General features: G+C 46.6%; 2 protein-coding genes across 2 annotated transcripts in view; one reads left to right on the forward strand and one right to left on the reverse strand.

Annotated features, from left to right (window-relative positions):
• CPXM2 (carboxypeptidase X, M14 family member 2) overlaps positions 1-17,334 on the forward strand; it is a 116,351-nt gene that overhangs the window by 94,717 nt on the left and 4,300 nt on the right. Inside the window, exons 7-12 of the mRNA XM_019669180.1 lie at positions 4,703-4,826; positions 6,067-6,263; positions 7,293-7,472; positions 9,937-10,234; positions 15,010-15,149; positions 17,062-17,161. Coding sequence (XP_019524725.1) covers positions 4,703-4,826; positions 6,067-6,263; positions 7,293-7,472; positions 9,937-10,234; positions 15,010-15,149; positions 17,062-17,161 — 1,039 coding nt within the window. The remainder of the gene's footprint in view (positions 1-4,702; positions 4,827-6,066; positions 6,264-7,292; positions 7,473-9,936; positions 10,235-15,009; positions 15,150-17,061; positions 17,162-17,334) is intronic.
• The window catches only part of GPR26 (G protein-coupled receptor 26), a 73,314-nt gene continuing 64,198 nt past the window's right edge, over positions 8,219-17,334 (reverse strand). The window contains exon 5 of the mRNA XM_019669182.1: positions 8,219-8,296. The gene's annotated coding sequence lies outside the window, so the exon portion shown is untranslated. The remainder of the gene's footprint in view (positions 8,297-17,334) is intronic.

Here is a 17,334-nt window from a genome sequence, read left to right on the forward strand (position 1 = left end):
GTTTGTCTACATGTATGTTACATGTCCTTCCATTGGGCCCATGATGGCAGAGGCTCTGTCATTTTATCATAAACCTGTAATGCGTATGAGATAAATATGTACATTTGAGGTGGTCCCAGGGGAGATATTTGGGGAGTAGGAGGGGAAGTGACCGGCTTGGTTGGCCGTGGTTGGGGGGGGGCTTTGGTTGAGATGGGGCTGGCTCTCACCCAGGGCCGGTGGCCAGGCTTGGGCAGGCAGGGAGGGCAGGAAGGATGCTCTGAGCAGGGAGCAAAGGTGTGGAGACAGGAGCAAATGGCACGTTTCTAGAATAGTCGGCAAGACTATGCTGGGAGGGGAGATTGGTCTGAGTGCCGGGAGAGGCTTTCGTACTGAGGCTGAGAATCAGAGGAGGCTGAGCTGGGGAGATCAATCTAGAAGTTGTATGGAGAGCAGGCTGGCGAGCACTGCCAAGTCCCCAGGAGAGGGACCCACCAAGCCTGAAGACGGAGGAGAAGAGAGGCATTTCTGAGGGGCGCTGGTTAGTCCTCGGGCAGCTGTTGGAGTGAGTTGGGGAGAGAAAGGGGTCTGGTGTGCTTCTGAGGGGATGGGGTGCCATCCACAAAGGGAGGGAAATAGCTGGTTTTGAGAAAGAGGTTAGTGATTTGACTTTGGTGTTGGGCTTGGTGTTGTCAGGTTCCAAATGCTCAGGAAGTTTTGGTTGCTTGGCCGATAAGCAGGGTGTGATACACTAGAAAGTAGAAACATGGCTGGAAGACAGCCAGCTAGGGTGCTGATTTCCAGGGCAGCTAAGGATGGTTGGAGCCTCAGGCTGTGGGCTGGCATGCCCGCCTGCTGCATGCTCAGCCTGACCCTGGGGAGTGGGTGATGGTGGCAGGAAGCCCGGGAAGGGCAGCAGGCCCACAGATCTGACGAGCCCACTCCTCACGCATGGGGTGCCTCTGACCCCGAGTCTCTCTCTCCTTCCCCTCCCTGGAATTCCTTTTCCATTTGATCAGATGCAGTGTGTGTTTCTCAGGCAATGAGCAAAGATGGTGGAAGAGGACTTTCTCTCCTCTCTTTTTTTAACATTTTAATTCATTGGATAAACAATATTATTATCAACATCAAATGCAAACCAAAAATCTAAAAGCTAGTCCTCTGTGAACCCACTACTCTCAAGAATGAGCAGTTTTCCTTTTCCCAAATTTCTACCCAGTGTTTGAATTTCTGTGTCCCACAGAATTCATAAGATTTTGCTCAGAGGATGGTTACCACTTTGCCCTGCTTTCCTCAGTTAATCCTGGACCATGCGCCAGTTTTCATGCTGTCTTCATAATTGTATGTGTAATGCCACAGAATGTTCCAGTGAGTGGGTGCATCCTAATTTCCTCAGCTATCTTCCTGCTCTGGAGCATTTGGACGTCTCCCAACTTTTAACGAATGCTGAGAAAGGACGAAACGTGCTACAGCAAGTGTGATCGTGCATATCATTTTACCAGTGTCTATGAACAGTTTCCATCTGATAGATTGCTAGAAACTGAATTACCAGGAAAGGGGGCTTTTTCTTCTGTTTTCTTCAGGAGAGGAGGAAGCAACAGATCCCATAATTCAGTAGATATAAGGATGGCCAACTTGATTCCCATTTCAGAGATGAGGAAATAGAGTTTTGACCAGGCCAAGGGTCTTGCAAACCGAGGCACTCTCTAAGGTGATGTTTCTCAACCTTGTTTCATTAGTACCCCCGCCCCCAGCATTTTAGGCACTTTTCTTAGTTATTCTCCACCCATTATTTATTAGGGAATAAGATTTCATTGGATGGGGTTGAGCTTTTGAGGGCCACAAAGCATTGTAATATCTGACTTTTAGCTCCAAAGAGCCAATTTTTACCTCTTTGAGGCCGATGTTGCCCTTGTTGAAATTTCATCCTCTACGGCCATGAAGAAAGTCCTCACTCTCAAGACCCAGCAAGACCTAAACATTTACCACTAAGACCTAAACTCCCAAAACAACCCCATCTTTGACTCTTTCGGGGATAACCACAGTGGGCCACCACCCAGGTCCTCGATGGTGCTGGTGGCCACTTGGAGAAACCACAGAAGGCCACTGTGCAGAGAGAATTGTAACGAGCCTTTGTAAGGGAGACCCTTCAAATGCCTGTGTTCCCGTTCTTATGTGTGGAAAAGATGCTTGTAATAATTGCAGCAATACATCCTGTTACCACAACACAAAGAAAAAAGTATGGCTGGTATAGAAACACTGTGACAGTCGGGAGAATATAAAGGGGCGACTGATGGCTCATGCTGAGAGCATCCCAGACTGAGAGACTATCCATGGCTAAGTGTGCATCCAAGGGAAGATGGGTTTGTCCTTTTCCAGTGTCAAGGTCATGACCTCTAACACAGGTGGCATATTTCTCTGGCGGCTAATTGAAAGGGAGAGGAGGGTAAGCATTCAATGACAGCCAGGCTGGGGGCCAAGTGCTTGCATTCATTGCCTAGTTAAGGGTGAGCTGAGTGACTCTGTGACTGCAGCATTCCTTATTGATCTGAACACCAGACAGTGGACTACCTGCTGATCAGGATTTGCTGAGGTCGATGCCAGTCACTGAGAATGACTGCGTAATCAGCAGGGACTAGTACACGGGGCCCCAAATCAGAGGACCAGTGTGCCGTGGCCATCTTTCAGAATGGTCACAGTGTGCCTCAGACAAAACAGGCAGCAGGGATGTGCTGCTTTTCGTTGCTTTGCTGCACCTTCATGGATGGGTAAGAGCCCTAAGAGTCCAAAGTCCTGGCTCCACCTGGAACCAGCTGGGGGACTCTGGGCAAATCGCTCAGTGTCTTTCTCAGCCTCAGTCTCCATATCTGTAGAATGGGGACAATCACCTCTGTTTATCTACTTCACCTGGTGGTCATGGTGGTGAGTTTCAGTAGAGAAATAGGATGCATTATTACTGCAGTTGCTAACATTATTAGTGATGTTACCGTGTCTCTTGTTGAAACGTGTTGCATCTCATAAGTGGCTCCACTTCCGTCCTGCACTGTACATCTCTTGCTGATGGGTGTAGAAGCTACGTTTCCCTTGTGTATTTTTTCTCCACTTCTGCTGGGTTTCTGCTTTCGCCCTCTTGTGAACAGGAGTCCTTTATAGTCAGCGTCCTCTTTCTCTCACCTGGATACCGTAACACAAAGTGAGTTGTCATAAAGTGAAGCATGTTTGCCCCCCAGGAGCACTGAGAGAATTAGACCTTGAATTCCTGACCAAGGCTGCACCTGTAACACCTCGTAGGCGTGTCATGAATGCAAAGCCATAGCGGCTGTATATCCCTCCAGTGCCTTAGAAATGCTCGTTGACACTCCTGAAATGCACTCCACACAGTCACTGCAGGAGGTAATATTATGAAAAGCAAATGTAGTGCACAGCAGTTTAACTTTACTTACCGTACATTCTACATCGTACCGATTTTCTAGTTCTCAAAGATTTTAACCCACCATAAAATGTTCAACAGATGTGTTTATTTACAATTTACAAAGACGTTTTATGGATAATGTGGTGGATCAAGAATAATTTGAAAGCTGGTCAGAGCATGTCCAGGTCCATGCTGTCCCTCTGAGCCATGGCCTCCCTCCAGTCACCACCAACCCAGCTCCTGTTCGTCTTTCTAAAGGGCCTTCCCTGATGGGCACCGGCCCACTCACCTCCTAGCAGGGATGCCCGTCCTTGCTGCTTCTACAGCATCTGAGCTTCCCTCCTGGTCTTTAATACACTGTTATAGAATTGCCCCGTGAATGCTCCTGCCTCCGCCACGAGCATGGCTAGACCGGTGCCTGGCTGAAATGTCCCTTGAATCAGATCTTCTTTCAGGTGGGAATTGCTAAACAATTTCACCCAGCAAATCGAGGCTACGTAACAGGTCTCTCACAGGTCCTTGTTCAGAGATGGGAGGCAAGGCAACCACAGGGGGAGGGTATCTCTGTCCTCCACCCCCGAGGGCAGCTTGTGCCCCTGTCACTCCAAGAGCCCTCCTTACCTCCTTGGCAGCTTATCTCATGCCTGCAGATGGCAGCTGTCAGTCTGATGAGCTTAACTTTAAAAGCAAAATTCAGAAAATAACACATAACTATTTCCCTTCCTTGTGGACCTGCTTCCTCTGTCCTTTAACCACCTGCTACCCGTGATCAGGGCCTCCCTGTGCCCCCTGACTTAGCGCCAATGAAGTGGGTCATCGTATGACTGCCACCTGTAAGCGCCAGGAGGGCAGGAGTGGTATCTCTTTCCTCAGCCTAATATCATAGATATTCATTAAACTGTGAAAGAACATTGATATTCAGTAATAAATATTTATTTAGGCAGCGATATAGAGACAAAAGGCTCAGTCTGTCCCTTAAAGGATCTTCAGTCTAGTGAGGGGACAAAAGACAACAGAAATCACAGTGAAACAGTAATACCACAACCAAAGGAAGTGATAGCCCAACCAAGGGAGGTGATACCGCAGCCATGGAGATGATAGCTACAGCCGTAGGGTGCTGGGAGGACAGGGCAGAGGGGTCACAAGGAGGATATTGCAGGCAGAGAGGACAGCACTGGTGTGTGGAGGATGGAGACACGCAGTGGGCGGGGCTATGGGAGGGGAGCAGCAAGTGGCTGTCTTCTGGAGAGGGCTGCCCCCCTTGGTGTGTAGCCATCATTGCTTAGGTCCTTAATCCGCTTTGTGTTCCAGCTGATGAAGGTTGTGAATGAAATGTGCCCCAATGTCACCAGAATTTACAACATTGGCAAGAGCCACCAGGGTCTGAAGCTCTACGCTGTGGAGATCTCCGACCACCCCGGGGAGCATGAAGTTGGTGAGGTCACCCCTCTGGGAGGCATCTGTCCCTTCATGTCCGGTCCCCTCTCAAAGAGCAAGGAGACACAGTTCACCCTGGGAGAACATTCATGAAACAGGGCAGGAGCTGTCCACGCGCCACTTCACATAGACAGATTCTGAGAATTTGGTTCTGTGAACCTCTCATCTTATGGTATGGGCTGTTGACTTATTTAAGCTCGAAATCTCCTTCTTTTCTCCAAAAGGACCATTTTTAATTCTGTTCTATAGCCCTGGACCAGCCACACACTAAGCAAAGAAGCAAATGGCCAGAGACAACTAAAACAGTCTTTTTCCAGAAGAAAATTCTGGACTGCCTGGTTATTAATGGCTCAAGTTTGAGGAGCTCCCTAATTATTTATTTATTTTTTTTAATTTCAATCCAACTTTCAAGTATTTTCTATTTTCAGCCATTTCCCATAGGTCATTCCCGAGCCTGTGTTCTCCAGGTCAGAGGGACTTCTCTGGTTTGCTTTTTGGTAAATCTGCGAGCCCTTTAGAAATCCCCTGATATTTAAGTTCAGAGATTTGTCTGATTCATTCAACTTTAACATTCATCCGTATTTCAGGATTTCTTCTGAGGAGTTTCTTTCAAAGAGTAAGGGCTTATCTGCTGGTAAAATCACATTTCTTCAAAAGCCGTGGCTTTGCCAATGAGGGAGGAAGTGTTATCAGCACCTGCTGAGCACTGATAAATTCCAACACAGAAAAAGCCGGGCTTTGAAGAGAAAAAGCTCGGACACCTTCTTCCAAAATTGTGTCATTGCCGATTTGCCCTGCCAGACTGTTTTCTGCTTGTTTTTATTCATCTTTGAATCCATGTACAGTTTAATAGGAAGTTCTTTTAAGAAACATAATTACCTCCCAGAAGAGAAAAATATAATTCTATGATTTGTGTTTAGTTTGTAAATTTAAACCCTTAACAGCGTGTTCTTTTATCCTTGCTAAGTAAGAATAAACATGATTTCCCCGTGGCTGATATCCTCTAAGATTTGTCTACACATTTTCTTATTTACCTGACTATTTGGGAATTAAAAAAAAGAAAAAGAAAAAGAAACAGTACCGATATAATTTCGGAGGTTTAATTGAAAGAAAACGTAGGACTAATATTGTAAGTTTATATTATTCAGAGATTTGTTTTTTCCTAGCACAATGTGATAAGGGCTGTTTTGCTGCAGGCATCTGATCTGAACCTGTACTTTTCCCGTCTTTGGGTCAAGGTGAACCCGAGTTCCACTACATCGCGGGGGCCCACGGCAACGCGGTGCTGGGCCGGGAGCTGACGCTTCTGCTCGTGCAGTTCCTGTGCCAGGAGTACTTGGCCGGGAACGCGCGCATCGTCCGCCTGGTGGAGGAGACGCGGATCCACATCCTGCCCGCTCTCAACCCTGATGGCTACGAGAAGGCCTACGAAGGGGTAATGGTGCTGCTCCCCTCGCCAGTGCGGTGGCGGTGGGGCCCCAGCGGCGCGCGCAGCGGGCTCGCCCGTGGCTTGAAGCCCACCCTTGGCGCGCTCCTGTTGAGTGTCTGTCTCTCTGCTGAGAAGGTTTAGGAAAGATACGAATCCAGAATGGAGACTTAGGGGGGACCCTGAGAAGTGGACGAGCCAACAGACTGGAGAATGTGGACGTGAATAATTTTGTAACACACACAATGAGGAGAAAAGAACAGAGTAATAATAACACCTAACATTAAGCCCTCGGTCACGGCACGCACTGACCTTGATGATGATGTCTTGTGATCCTGTCATCAGTCCTCTGAGGAGACTTGTTTTATTTATTATTCTGATATATCGTTTATATTTCCTGTGCTGGTTATGGTGTAGAATTTGTATAGGTTACGGTTATGTGCAGAATATACGTATTTATAGAATTATGTATAGAATATATTTAGTGTTATCTGGGAATAAAATGGAAAATTATACTTAACACAATGGTACCGATCAGGTACAAGCTTTACGATACAGAATTTTGGTTGTATTTATTGGTACAAAGAGTTAGGGATTTGCAATGCCAGTTGGTTAGGGATTTGTGAGCCAGAATTGTAGGCAGGGCAGGGAGAATGCATTTAATGTGGTGGGTGTTGCTATTGCAATGATGGACTCTTAGATCCATCACTATTCAGAGTTTCATCCGACCAGTGTATAAGCCCTCAGAGGAGAGAAGTGGGTGAAGAAGGGACCAAATACCTTCTGAACACCACGTGAGGCAGGGACCACTCTCGCTCCATTCCCTCTTTGGAGTGATTTGGCTGTACTAGCCATCATCCACCAAATATCAATAGAAGGAATTTTGATATTATCCTGTGGATGTCATCTTTGGGCCAGAGGGTGTCTAGAGGCTTAGAGACACACACTGAGATGGAGATGGAGGCGTCCTGTGTGTGGCAGAGTCAGTGCTGCCCAGAAGAAGTCCATGGGCTGCTCACGTTCTGAATTGTCTCCCAGGGCTCAGAGCTGGGAGGCTGGTCCCTGGGACGCTGGACCCACGATGGGATTGACATCAACAACAACTTTCCTGACTTAAACACGCTGCTCTGGGAGGCAGAGGACCGACAGAACATCCCCAGGAAAGTTCCCAACCACCATATTGCCATCCCTGAGTGGTTTCTGTCTGAAAATGCCACGGTGAGTAAAAATACCCCATAATCTATAGAGCAGTGGAAGGCCAAGGTTAACACCCACTGGTATTTGCAGAGGCTGTGACATTTAAGCAGAAGACAAAACCGTTTTTTCTTTCATGTTTTCTCCAAAAGTAGGGAAGTGTGCTAGATAATAACTACCTTTAAAATTGGTATTTGAGGAGATTCTTCTGAGAATTCACTTAATTATATTTCTTTATAACCACGCAGGGCTTCAACAAAAAAATTCCCCTGAATTGGGCATGTTTGTAACTATCATTATTACCTTCATCTTTGGTGGTTATACTGCTACAAAATTGTCCTTAGCCCTCAACGATTGCTTGACGTTTCTTATTTTTACTTGAATAACTCTCCATGGGTTTATTACATGGGGTGCTTCTTCGAAAGGAAAAACACAGTTGGGCGAGAAACGTTTTCCCCAAATTTCTTAGTCTTGTTTCCCAAAGAGTACGTTGTAAAGAAATAATTTTCACAAAGTTCCCCATGCCTTTTATTGCCTCATCTGCCCATTGCCTTTACCCCTGGTGTTTGATAGTATATGTCCCTCAACAGGTCTGCTTTGATGGCTATAGGAGTTAGGGTTAGGCTCAGTTGCAACAACAGAAAAAAACAAATAATGAGATAGAAGTTTATTTCTTTTTTCACATAAAAGGATCCTGGAGGCAGATGGTACACAGCTGGCCCAATGGAAGTCCCATGATCATCAGAAACCAAGGACTCATACATCTTCCTGTCTCCACCATGTTAGCATGTGACCTTCATCCTCAAGGTCATAAACCAAGAAGGCAGTGGGTACTCCAGCCGTGATGTCTGTGGAGGAAGAGGAGAGAAAGGGTTAAAAAAAAAAGTCTTCCTCTCAGATAATTCAGTTAACTTGAAGAGGCATTCCTAAAATTCCTATATAATACTTCTGCTTAAATCTCATTGGCCAGAATTTAGTCAAAAGATGATATCAACCCACCATAGGGAAGGCTGAGAAATATTATATTTTAGGCAAGCACGTTGCAAGCTCAGTTAAACCATTTCCAATGTTTATTTATTTTTCATTATCGATTTTATTCTACTGGAATTATCTTCATAGGGATCAGTAATTTATGATAAATATTTGATTCATTGGTCAGTGTTTGACCATATCAGGATTTCCATTCTTGTTTCTAACATTGTCATTTCCCTCCTTTCCTCATTCCTTCTTTTCTTTCTCCCCACCTTCCTTCCATCCATCCATGGCCTTTCTTAATTTTTTATCATAAAAAAATGTCAAACATACAAAATTAGAGAGAAATTTGTGAGGGAGTCCCATGTACCCATCTCAGCTTCTCACTTATCAATTCATGGTTCATCCACACGTTCACCCACTTTCTCCCCCTCCCCAAGGTGTTTGAAGCAAATATCAGGCATGATATCATTTCATTTGTAAATATTGTAGTATCTCTAAAAGATTGGACTCTTTTGAAACTATAAATTATTACCATTATTATATCAAAATAAATTATTTCTTAATATAATAAAATATCTAGCCAGTGTTCACATTTTTACTGTCATTCTCCATACCTCCCCCCCCCCAGTTTAAATCAGGATCCATATAAAGCCCATTTATTTTGGTATTATTATGATTGGTATTGATATATAAGCCTTTTAAGCCTCACTTGAATTACAGATTTCACCTCTATCACTTGCCTTTTTTCCTGCAGTTTTTTGTTGTTGTTGATCTTGCAACAACTAGGTTATAAACAATCAAATTGCCTCCTAGTGTTTCTCACTGTCTGGGTGCTACTATTGTATTCTTGGGATGTCATGTAACATAGTCCTCTGTGTTTCTTATAAATTGGTAGTGAGGTTCAGAGGAGGCCAGGCTAATTAGAACAGAGATTGCAAACTCCAGTCTGTGGGCCGCATCCCCCCGAGGTCTGCTTCTGTCCATGGCATGTATAGGAACACAGCCACGTTCATTCAGCTGCACATGGTCTGCGCTGCAAATGCAGAGAGTTGAGCAGTTACGACAGAGACCATAAATACGTACATACCGCCTGGTCCTTTACAAAGCCTGGACGAAGAGTTGGTCATATTCAAGGCTGATATTATTTTAGGTGTGTGTTCTTCTCCCAGGAGACAATCACACTTGGCTGTGTCTCTTTCTGTGCTCTTTGTAGCCACTGATGAATGTGCCTGACCCATTAATCCCCCAAGTTGGAAAGTGTTGATAATAATTTCCTCTTTGTGCATTAACTGGACTATTCCTACAAAAAGAAACTTTCCTGGATTTCCCTTTTTTACTTTCATTATTTCCACAAAGTCCAGTTTTCCCAGGACCAATTTTGAAATTCTAAATTTTGCTAAGATTCTTCCATAAAATTATTGCCTTTTCAACTATGTCCCTGTTTGGAAAGCTAGGGAGAGAAAGCAGTTCCCTTCTTACTTATCAAAGTGTGTTTAATTTGGAATGCTCACAGGTGGCAGTGGAGACCAGGGCAGTCATAGCCTGGATGGAAAAAATCCCCTTTGTGCTGGGCGGCAACCTGCAGGGTGGTGAGCTGGTGGTGGCGTACCCCTATGACATGGTGAGGTCCCTGTGGAAGACGCAGGAGCGTACCCCCACCCCGGATGACCACGTGTTCCGCTGGCTGGCCTACTCCTATGCCTCCACGCACCGCCTCATGACCGATGCCAGGAGGAGGGTGTGCCACACGGAAGACTTCCAGAAAGAGGATGGGACGGTCAATGGGGCTTCCTGGCACACTGTGGCCGGAAGTAAGTCTCGGATCGCCCTGTTGTCATCACGGGGCCAAACGATAACAGACAGACGGCCGGGACAGGGAGGGAAGCTGTGGGGCCATCTCCTCCCAACCCTCCTGTTATTATCAGTGTCATAGCCACCATGGTTAACATTTACAAGGTGCCAGCACTCTACATAGAAGGGGGTGTGGCTTATCCCCGTTTTATAAATGAGATAATTGGGGCTTGGAGATTGGAAGGGATCTACCCAAGTGAGAAAGGAGCAGAGCTGGGTCTGTTTGGCTTCGTGGTCTGCCCTTAGCCACTGAGCATTTCGGATTTTATAGGATCAGAGATGAGTAAACATGGATTCAGGGGAAATGTTGGACCCAAAAGTAAACCCAGCAAAGGGGCAGAGAGCACGCTGGTGCTGGTGCTGATGATGGGCTTTTTACCCACAGCTGTTCCCATTATGGGGGGCTGTCCCAGCTGTAAGCCCACAGAGGGGGCCAGACATTGAGCACATGCTCAGGTATGAGGTGACTGCAAGCTGCAGGTGTGTCCTGAGGCCTGACACGTGGTGAAGACAGTTTCACAAATCTGTCTGCTGGAGGTCAGCAGCTGGTCTCCCAGCCATACCATGGCATTCAGTCAAGGCCCCTCTGTGTGTGATGTGAGGACGTGGTACTGCTCCCAGCATCCACACGGGACTAGAGAGGCTTCCAAGTAGAGACTTCAGGAGTTCAGAGGACCCTGTGGTCCAAGTTTTAAGATGAGTACCTTAGTTCCTATGTCAGGGCTGCTCTTGGCCCAAGGCTCCCAAATGAAGAGGGATAAGGATATCACATTCCTTCAGGTCCCTCTGTATGGGGATGGCGAGACCCCAAGCATACGGCTCATTCCTTGTTTTCTTCACTTTGTGATGGCTGGTCAAGCCACTGGTGAATTTGAAAACTATCCCATGTCAAATAGGCCTGGATTGAAGTTCTGTTTCATCAATTGGATGCTGTCTGACCCCTTCATATTTTCCATTTGTAACGTGGGCATGATCATAACAATGATGATCCCGCCGGGGCTGTTGTGAGGATTATGTAGGTGGCAGATGTGGGTGAGCCGTATGTCTAGCTTATTGGAAGCACTCAGCCACGATAAGTCCCCATCCCCTGCTCACCATGCAACCTTTTTCATGAGCATATCCATACTTTCTATTTCACTGTACTAATTAACTTTAATATTATTTTGCTTTACTAGAGAGTCAGCCTTCACATACTATTCAGGTATGTTTCCACCCTTGGGAAAAGAAAAATTAAAAAGCAATAGATATATTGATTCCCATGACCATTTCAAAACATGTACAGAAAGCTTGCCAATTTTTTTTTTTTTTTGCCAAGCAGAGGTATTTTATTTATCTCCATCATGGCTTTGCTCTGTACAAAACAAGAAATATAAATTCAAATCCCTATCTATCAAGAAAATTTCCTAATGGCCAAAAAGCATTCTTGCTTTTCAATTCTAGCCCTGAAAACCTACGATAATCTTTACGTGAAATATCTGTGTACTTTTTTATGGCTGCTGTGACTAATTCGGGTCCGGACACAGCTGGCTTCATTAGCATCAGGTCAATAGTAATGTTTTGAAAAGTTGGCTGCTGCATAATCATATCGCCGGCATTTAATTTTTTCCTATCAATTATATTTTCCATTATTTCAGGGACTTTTGTGGCAGAGCCATGTGGTAGCGCCAGCCTCTTTAATCATTCTTCCTCCTGGCGGTGTGATGAAGTCTGCAGATTCATTTCTTTGTACATTAATGAAATGCGATTTCTAATTTCCTTCCCTCCCCTCCCTCTCCGCTCCATCTTTTTGTTCAGGTCTTGCTCACTCATTAGCACCGCACCACTAGGCATTACTTAATGGAGAGGGGGGCCGCTGAGAGCAGGGTTCAGTACCTCTCAAAGTGCACATCGTTTGTAGTGTGTGTGTGTCAACTCCAAAGTGATGTTGGACCCTCTTTGTTCCCGCATCCTCCCGAAATGAAGGCAGATGTTGTGACAGCATCAGGCACGCAGAGTTCCAAGTTCCATATTGAAGCTCGTGACGAGGGCAGGATTCCAGGCAAGGAGAAAACACAAAGCAATGTCTCTCCACCCCCAGCTGGGACCAAAGGCTCGGGAGGAACTATCTGGGTCACGGCATCTTGCCCACACGGCTTGCTTCTGAAGCCATTCTTTGCCACGTATTCTCTGGTATAAGACATTTGTCGAAGCTCTGGAAGTCGGCAGCAAAGCGAGCCTGCCTGGGCTTCTCCAGCGTCTTTCCGGTTTCGTACCGTGTTGCCCGTTCTTCTAGCGCTTCCAGGTTTGGAAGACACATATTGAAAAATAGCAGGCCCACTCCAGAGTTTTAAATGTCACATTTATTTATTTCAGTATTAACAAGGTCTGCAAGGTTAGGAGTAGGAGGTGTTATGTGCACAGAGGAGCACGGCCTTCCCAGGACGTCCCACCTGTGCTAACTGGTGGACGTGCTGTGTTGTCTGCAATCCCATACTTCAGTTCGACTGTGTGAGTTGACCTGGCATTTTGACCAACCTTGTTCAACCCGACCAGGCCCTGCAAAGGAAGTTCTATTGACTTGACATTGTCCTACCCTTCTGTGCCACTGCTCTGACTCCCTTGTTTATCACAAATGTTATGTCTGATGACATGTGAATGGTTTGAATCTGGAATCCGGTAGAGAGAGTGACTGTATTTTGGTACCATTTTGCCTGTGACGTTAGCAATTAGGCAGCAGACTGATACAGAATTGCTCTTGACACCCAAAGCCATGGTTTTTAATCAGACATTTATACTAAGTGATGCATCACTTAACGTTATGCAAGCTAGTGAGAAGGAAGGGAAGACAGGATGGGAAGGACAGAGGTGGGTCAAATCACAGGAGGACCTGCTCTTTTTCCCAGTCAACACAGAGAAACCCAACCCCCCACTTCCACTCCCTGCAGCCCTCACCCTTAGAATCCATGGGGGGCTCATGAGAGGGACCTTCTGCTGGGTGAGCGCTACCTGGTGATCACACACAACATCACTGCAGTGTGTTCTTGCTGATTACCCTGTTCTCCAAAAACAAAGATGTTGGAAGAAGACTCCCTGAAACTTTATGCCATCTAATATCCATTTATTCATTTCCCAAATATAAGATACTGTGGTGGTTTGAACAGTATATATGTTTACTTCCTAACACCCTGGACCTGTGGCTATGACCTTATTTGGAAAGTGGGTCTTTGCAGGTGTAATTAAGTTAAGGGTCTCAAGATGAGGTCATCCTGAGCTGCCTGGTTGAGCCCTAAAATTATTAACACATGTCCTTATAAGGGACAGAAGAGAAGGCACAGAAACAGAGGAGAGGGCCATGTGAAGACAGAGGCAGAGATGGGGGCGAGGCAGCCACAGGCCAGGCCATGGCAGGGGCCATCAGAAGCCAGAATTGGTAGGAAGGGTCTTCCCCTAGAGCAGCGGTTCTCGACCTGTGGGCGGCAACCCCTTTGGGGATCGAACGACCCTTTCACAGGGGTCGCCGGGTACTCGTATGTGGGCGTATCCGCATGTGGGTCTGGAGACAGATAGAGGAGTGGTGTCTCAGTTCCTAAGACCATTGAGAATATGTGTTTTCCGATGGGCTTAGCCGACCCCTGTGAAAGGTTGAGAACCGCTGCCCTAGAGTCTTTGGAGGGGACATGGCCCTGCGAACACCTAGATCTCAGAATTCTGGCCTCCAGAGCTGTGTGGGAGAATGAATTTGTATTATTTTAAGCCCCCCAGTTTGTGGCCATTTGTCACAGCATCCCTAGGAGACGAATACAGGGACCGACTCATGCCGGGCTGGGTCCTTCACATCTGCTTACAGTCATGTCAGGAGCGCCAGGCTCATCTGCTTTCAGGTTGAGTGGTCAGTGCATTTGCCCTTCAGCCCCCGAGCAGCCATGCTCTGTTTGGAGATAAGAGCAAGGGCTTGTCACACACACCGAGGTGTAAAGCCTGCCTCTCGCCCTTTCCAGACACATGATTCTGGACACATTCCTTAGCTATTCTCTGCCTCAGTTTTATGATTTGTAAAATTGTGCTTTGCTGCCTCCCTCTCTGCTGGGTTTGTGGAGAAGACTAAGTGACTAACGGCTGCAGAGTGCTGGGTCCTGGTTTACGGAAGGCACTCGGGTGACTGGTCTGGATAACTATTTTTAGGAATTAGAATAGCAAAGTGTTGTAGAGCTGTAGCTGACAGCAGCACAACTATAGAGATAAATTTAAACGCTAAAAATCTATGCTGTTAATGAACGATACTCTTATTCTAAAAGTAGCGTTCCACCGATTTTAATAGATTTTACTTACAAAGCTCCTTTTGTCAGAGATCCTGTCATACGTGCCTGTCTTCCCCATAAACCATTCCACCTGCGTCCTCACCCTCTCAAGTCCCCCGCCCCTTCCCTCAACACTTGCCCTAATTAGTTTTTTTTAATTATTTATTTATTTTTTTTTTTATAAGCTGAACCATCCTGCTACCTGTTGGCAGCTCAGCGGCTGCTCAGCTCGGGCTGGGAATCGAACCGCTGTTGCTCAGAGCTCAAACTCTTGAGCGAGCTCTTAACCAACTGATCCACTCGGCCGGCCCGCCCTAATTAGTTTTTATCTGTCATAGATCCTTGCCACCGCCTTGTTCAAATGAAGTCTCCTGAACCCCGTTCTTGAATGTTCTTGCAGTCTCCCCAGTGCCGCGTTGAGCCTTGGTCAGTTACATGTTGTCCGGTTGGCTTGGCAGGTCTCAACGACTTCAGCTACCTTCATACAAATTGCTTCGAGCTGTCCATTTACGTGGGCTGTGACAAATACCCGCACGAGAGCGAGCTTCCTGAGGAATGGGAGAATAACCGGGAATCCTTAATCGTGTTCATGGAGCAGGTATGGCACGGGCACACGGCTGTGATGGGGCCTAGCTCAGGAACGAGGCTGTTTAGGTGGCTGAAAGTGAGAGCTCACGTTCACGAGTGAGACCGTGGCCGTCGTCCTGGGCTGGCCACTACAGTGTGGGGAGGAACCATTGTCCCTTTGCACTTGATTGGACCCAAGAACATGAGCTCTAAGTCAGCGTTGATTGCACTCACTGGTTCATGCTGAGTGGAAATTATATGCTGCTCTGTGGGAAGGTGAGTGACATGTCCGAGCCAGCATGTCTGGGCCCATTGTATCAGTCTTCTAGGGCTCCATGACAAAATATACAGGCTAGGGGAGCCTAAACATCAAATTACAGGTGGAGGCTAGAAGTCCAAGATCAAGGTGTCTGCAGGATGGTTTCACTCTGAGGCCTCTCTCCTTGGCTTGCAATTGGCCAGCCTCCTCACTGTATCCTCACATGGTCTTTTTCCTGTGGGCATATACTCCATGTGTCTCTGTGTCCAAATTTCTTCTTCTTATAAGGACACCTGTCAGATTGGACTAGGGCTTACTCCAATGCCCTCATTTTAACTTCATCATCTCTCCAAATACAGTCACATTCCAAGGTACTGGGGTTAGGACTTCAACATAGGAATTTTGTGGGGGACACGATTCAGCCCACAATAGTCCTCATGCTGAAGTGTCACTGCTGCAGGAGGCAGGGCATCACCTGGGAGCAGTTCTAACAAGTGCCTGCTGAGGCTCTGCTTGCAGCTGGGGAGGAAGCCCTGCTGTGTATGCTAGGAACCTTGCACTCCCCACCTGTTCGTTCCTCCTGCTTTCAAAGACATGCCCATCTTGTATCATTGAGTAAACCAGTTCCAGCTCCGTGCTAAAACTAACCAAATAGCATCCATGCCCCACTAAGGAACAGACTAACTGGAAACCAGAGGAATAAACAGAAAGGAATGTTGAACCTCAGTTATAGTCATATGACTCTACCCTGATTCCCATCCATTCCAGAGTAAGACTCTGAGGCTGTACACCGAGGCTGCCCCTTGTCCCCTGGGAGGCGTAGATGAGTCAGAAGAAGCATCTCACCGATGGCTTGGGCTGCCAGCTTCACACTGGTGGCAGAGGTCGGCCCTGGGCTCGAGCCTCCAAGTCTGCCCCGAGGAAGGTCCCGGGAGGGTCAGTGCAGCCCACAGTGCACTTCCCTGACACAAGAGGGTGTGAACTTTCTCTTTCCCCTCGGGAAGCCTGGAGCACACTTTCTGCCCCCTCCCTGGAATTTTGGGAGGGAAGGCTGTTTTTCATTTCATGTAGAGACAGCCCTAATCTTTTAAAAGTCATGATCCCAACTTGCCAAAGAGCCTCGTATGGATAAAATGCCCAGGCATAGTACTAGGTATAAAGAATGTCACTGGAAACGATGGCATGCCACCTTGGATTCTCGCATCTTACTACAGATAGGAAACTGAGGCATGGGGTTCAGAATTGAGGTGTCATGTGACACAGCTCATTAGTGGGACAGCCCTATAACCTGAGTTGTCATTTGTCAGTGACTGTTTTCTTTCCTCTGTGACTCTTAAGTCATGAAGTCAACATATTAAGCCTATATAGCCCAGGAAAGTCTAATAAATAAAAAGTTAAATTCCATTTTTAGTGATGTGTTTTGTCTTTTTATGAACCATCTCAGATCCTAATATTTTTTTAACCTCTGAAAGATTTTTCACTCCAATGGAAGACTCCTGGTGCAGGGACCCATAAGGCGTGCAGGCGTTTACACAGCAAATCCACACACAGCTTTTGAGCTAGGCGTGGCTTCGTGAGGGTTCTCGGTGGACTGGGCTGGCCTGAGAGTCATAGTTCTCACGGTGCTGGGTGGGCGGGACACGTCAGTGAGCTCACACCCTGTCTTGTCATGTTTGCCGAGCAGGTTCATCGCGGCATCAAAGGCTTGGTGAGGGATTTACACGGAAAAGGAATTCCCAATGCCATTATCTCCGTAGAAGGTATCAACCATGACATCCGAACAGGTAACTGCAAATAAGAAATACCTACTTTCTTGAAGTATTGAATGAATGAATGAATGAATGAATGGGTGGACATTACATGGTGGTTCTAAGATGGCGCAGTGAGTGGCTGAGCTGGGATGTGAGCCAGCTTACATCTAAATGCAGTGCCCCTTCCCTTACCCCATGCTGTTCCT

The sequence above is a fragment of the Hipposideros armiger genome, unplaced genomic scaffold, assembly GCF_001890085.2.
Source record: "Hipposideros armiger isolate ML-2016 unplaced genomic scaffold, ASM189008v1 scaffold_549, whole genome shotgun sequence".
In the NCBI taxonomy this organism is placed as follows: domain Eukaryota; kingdom Metazoa; phylum Chordata; class Mammalia; order Chiroptera; family Hipposideridae; genus Hipposideros; species Hipposideros armiger.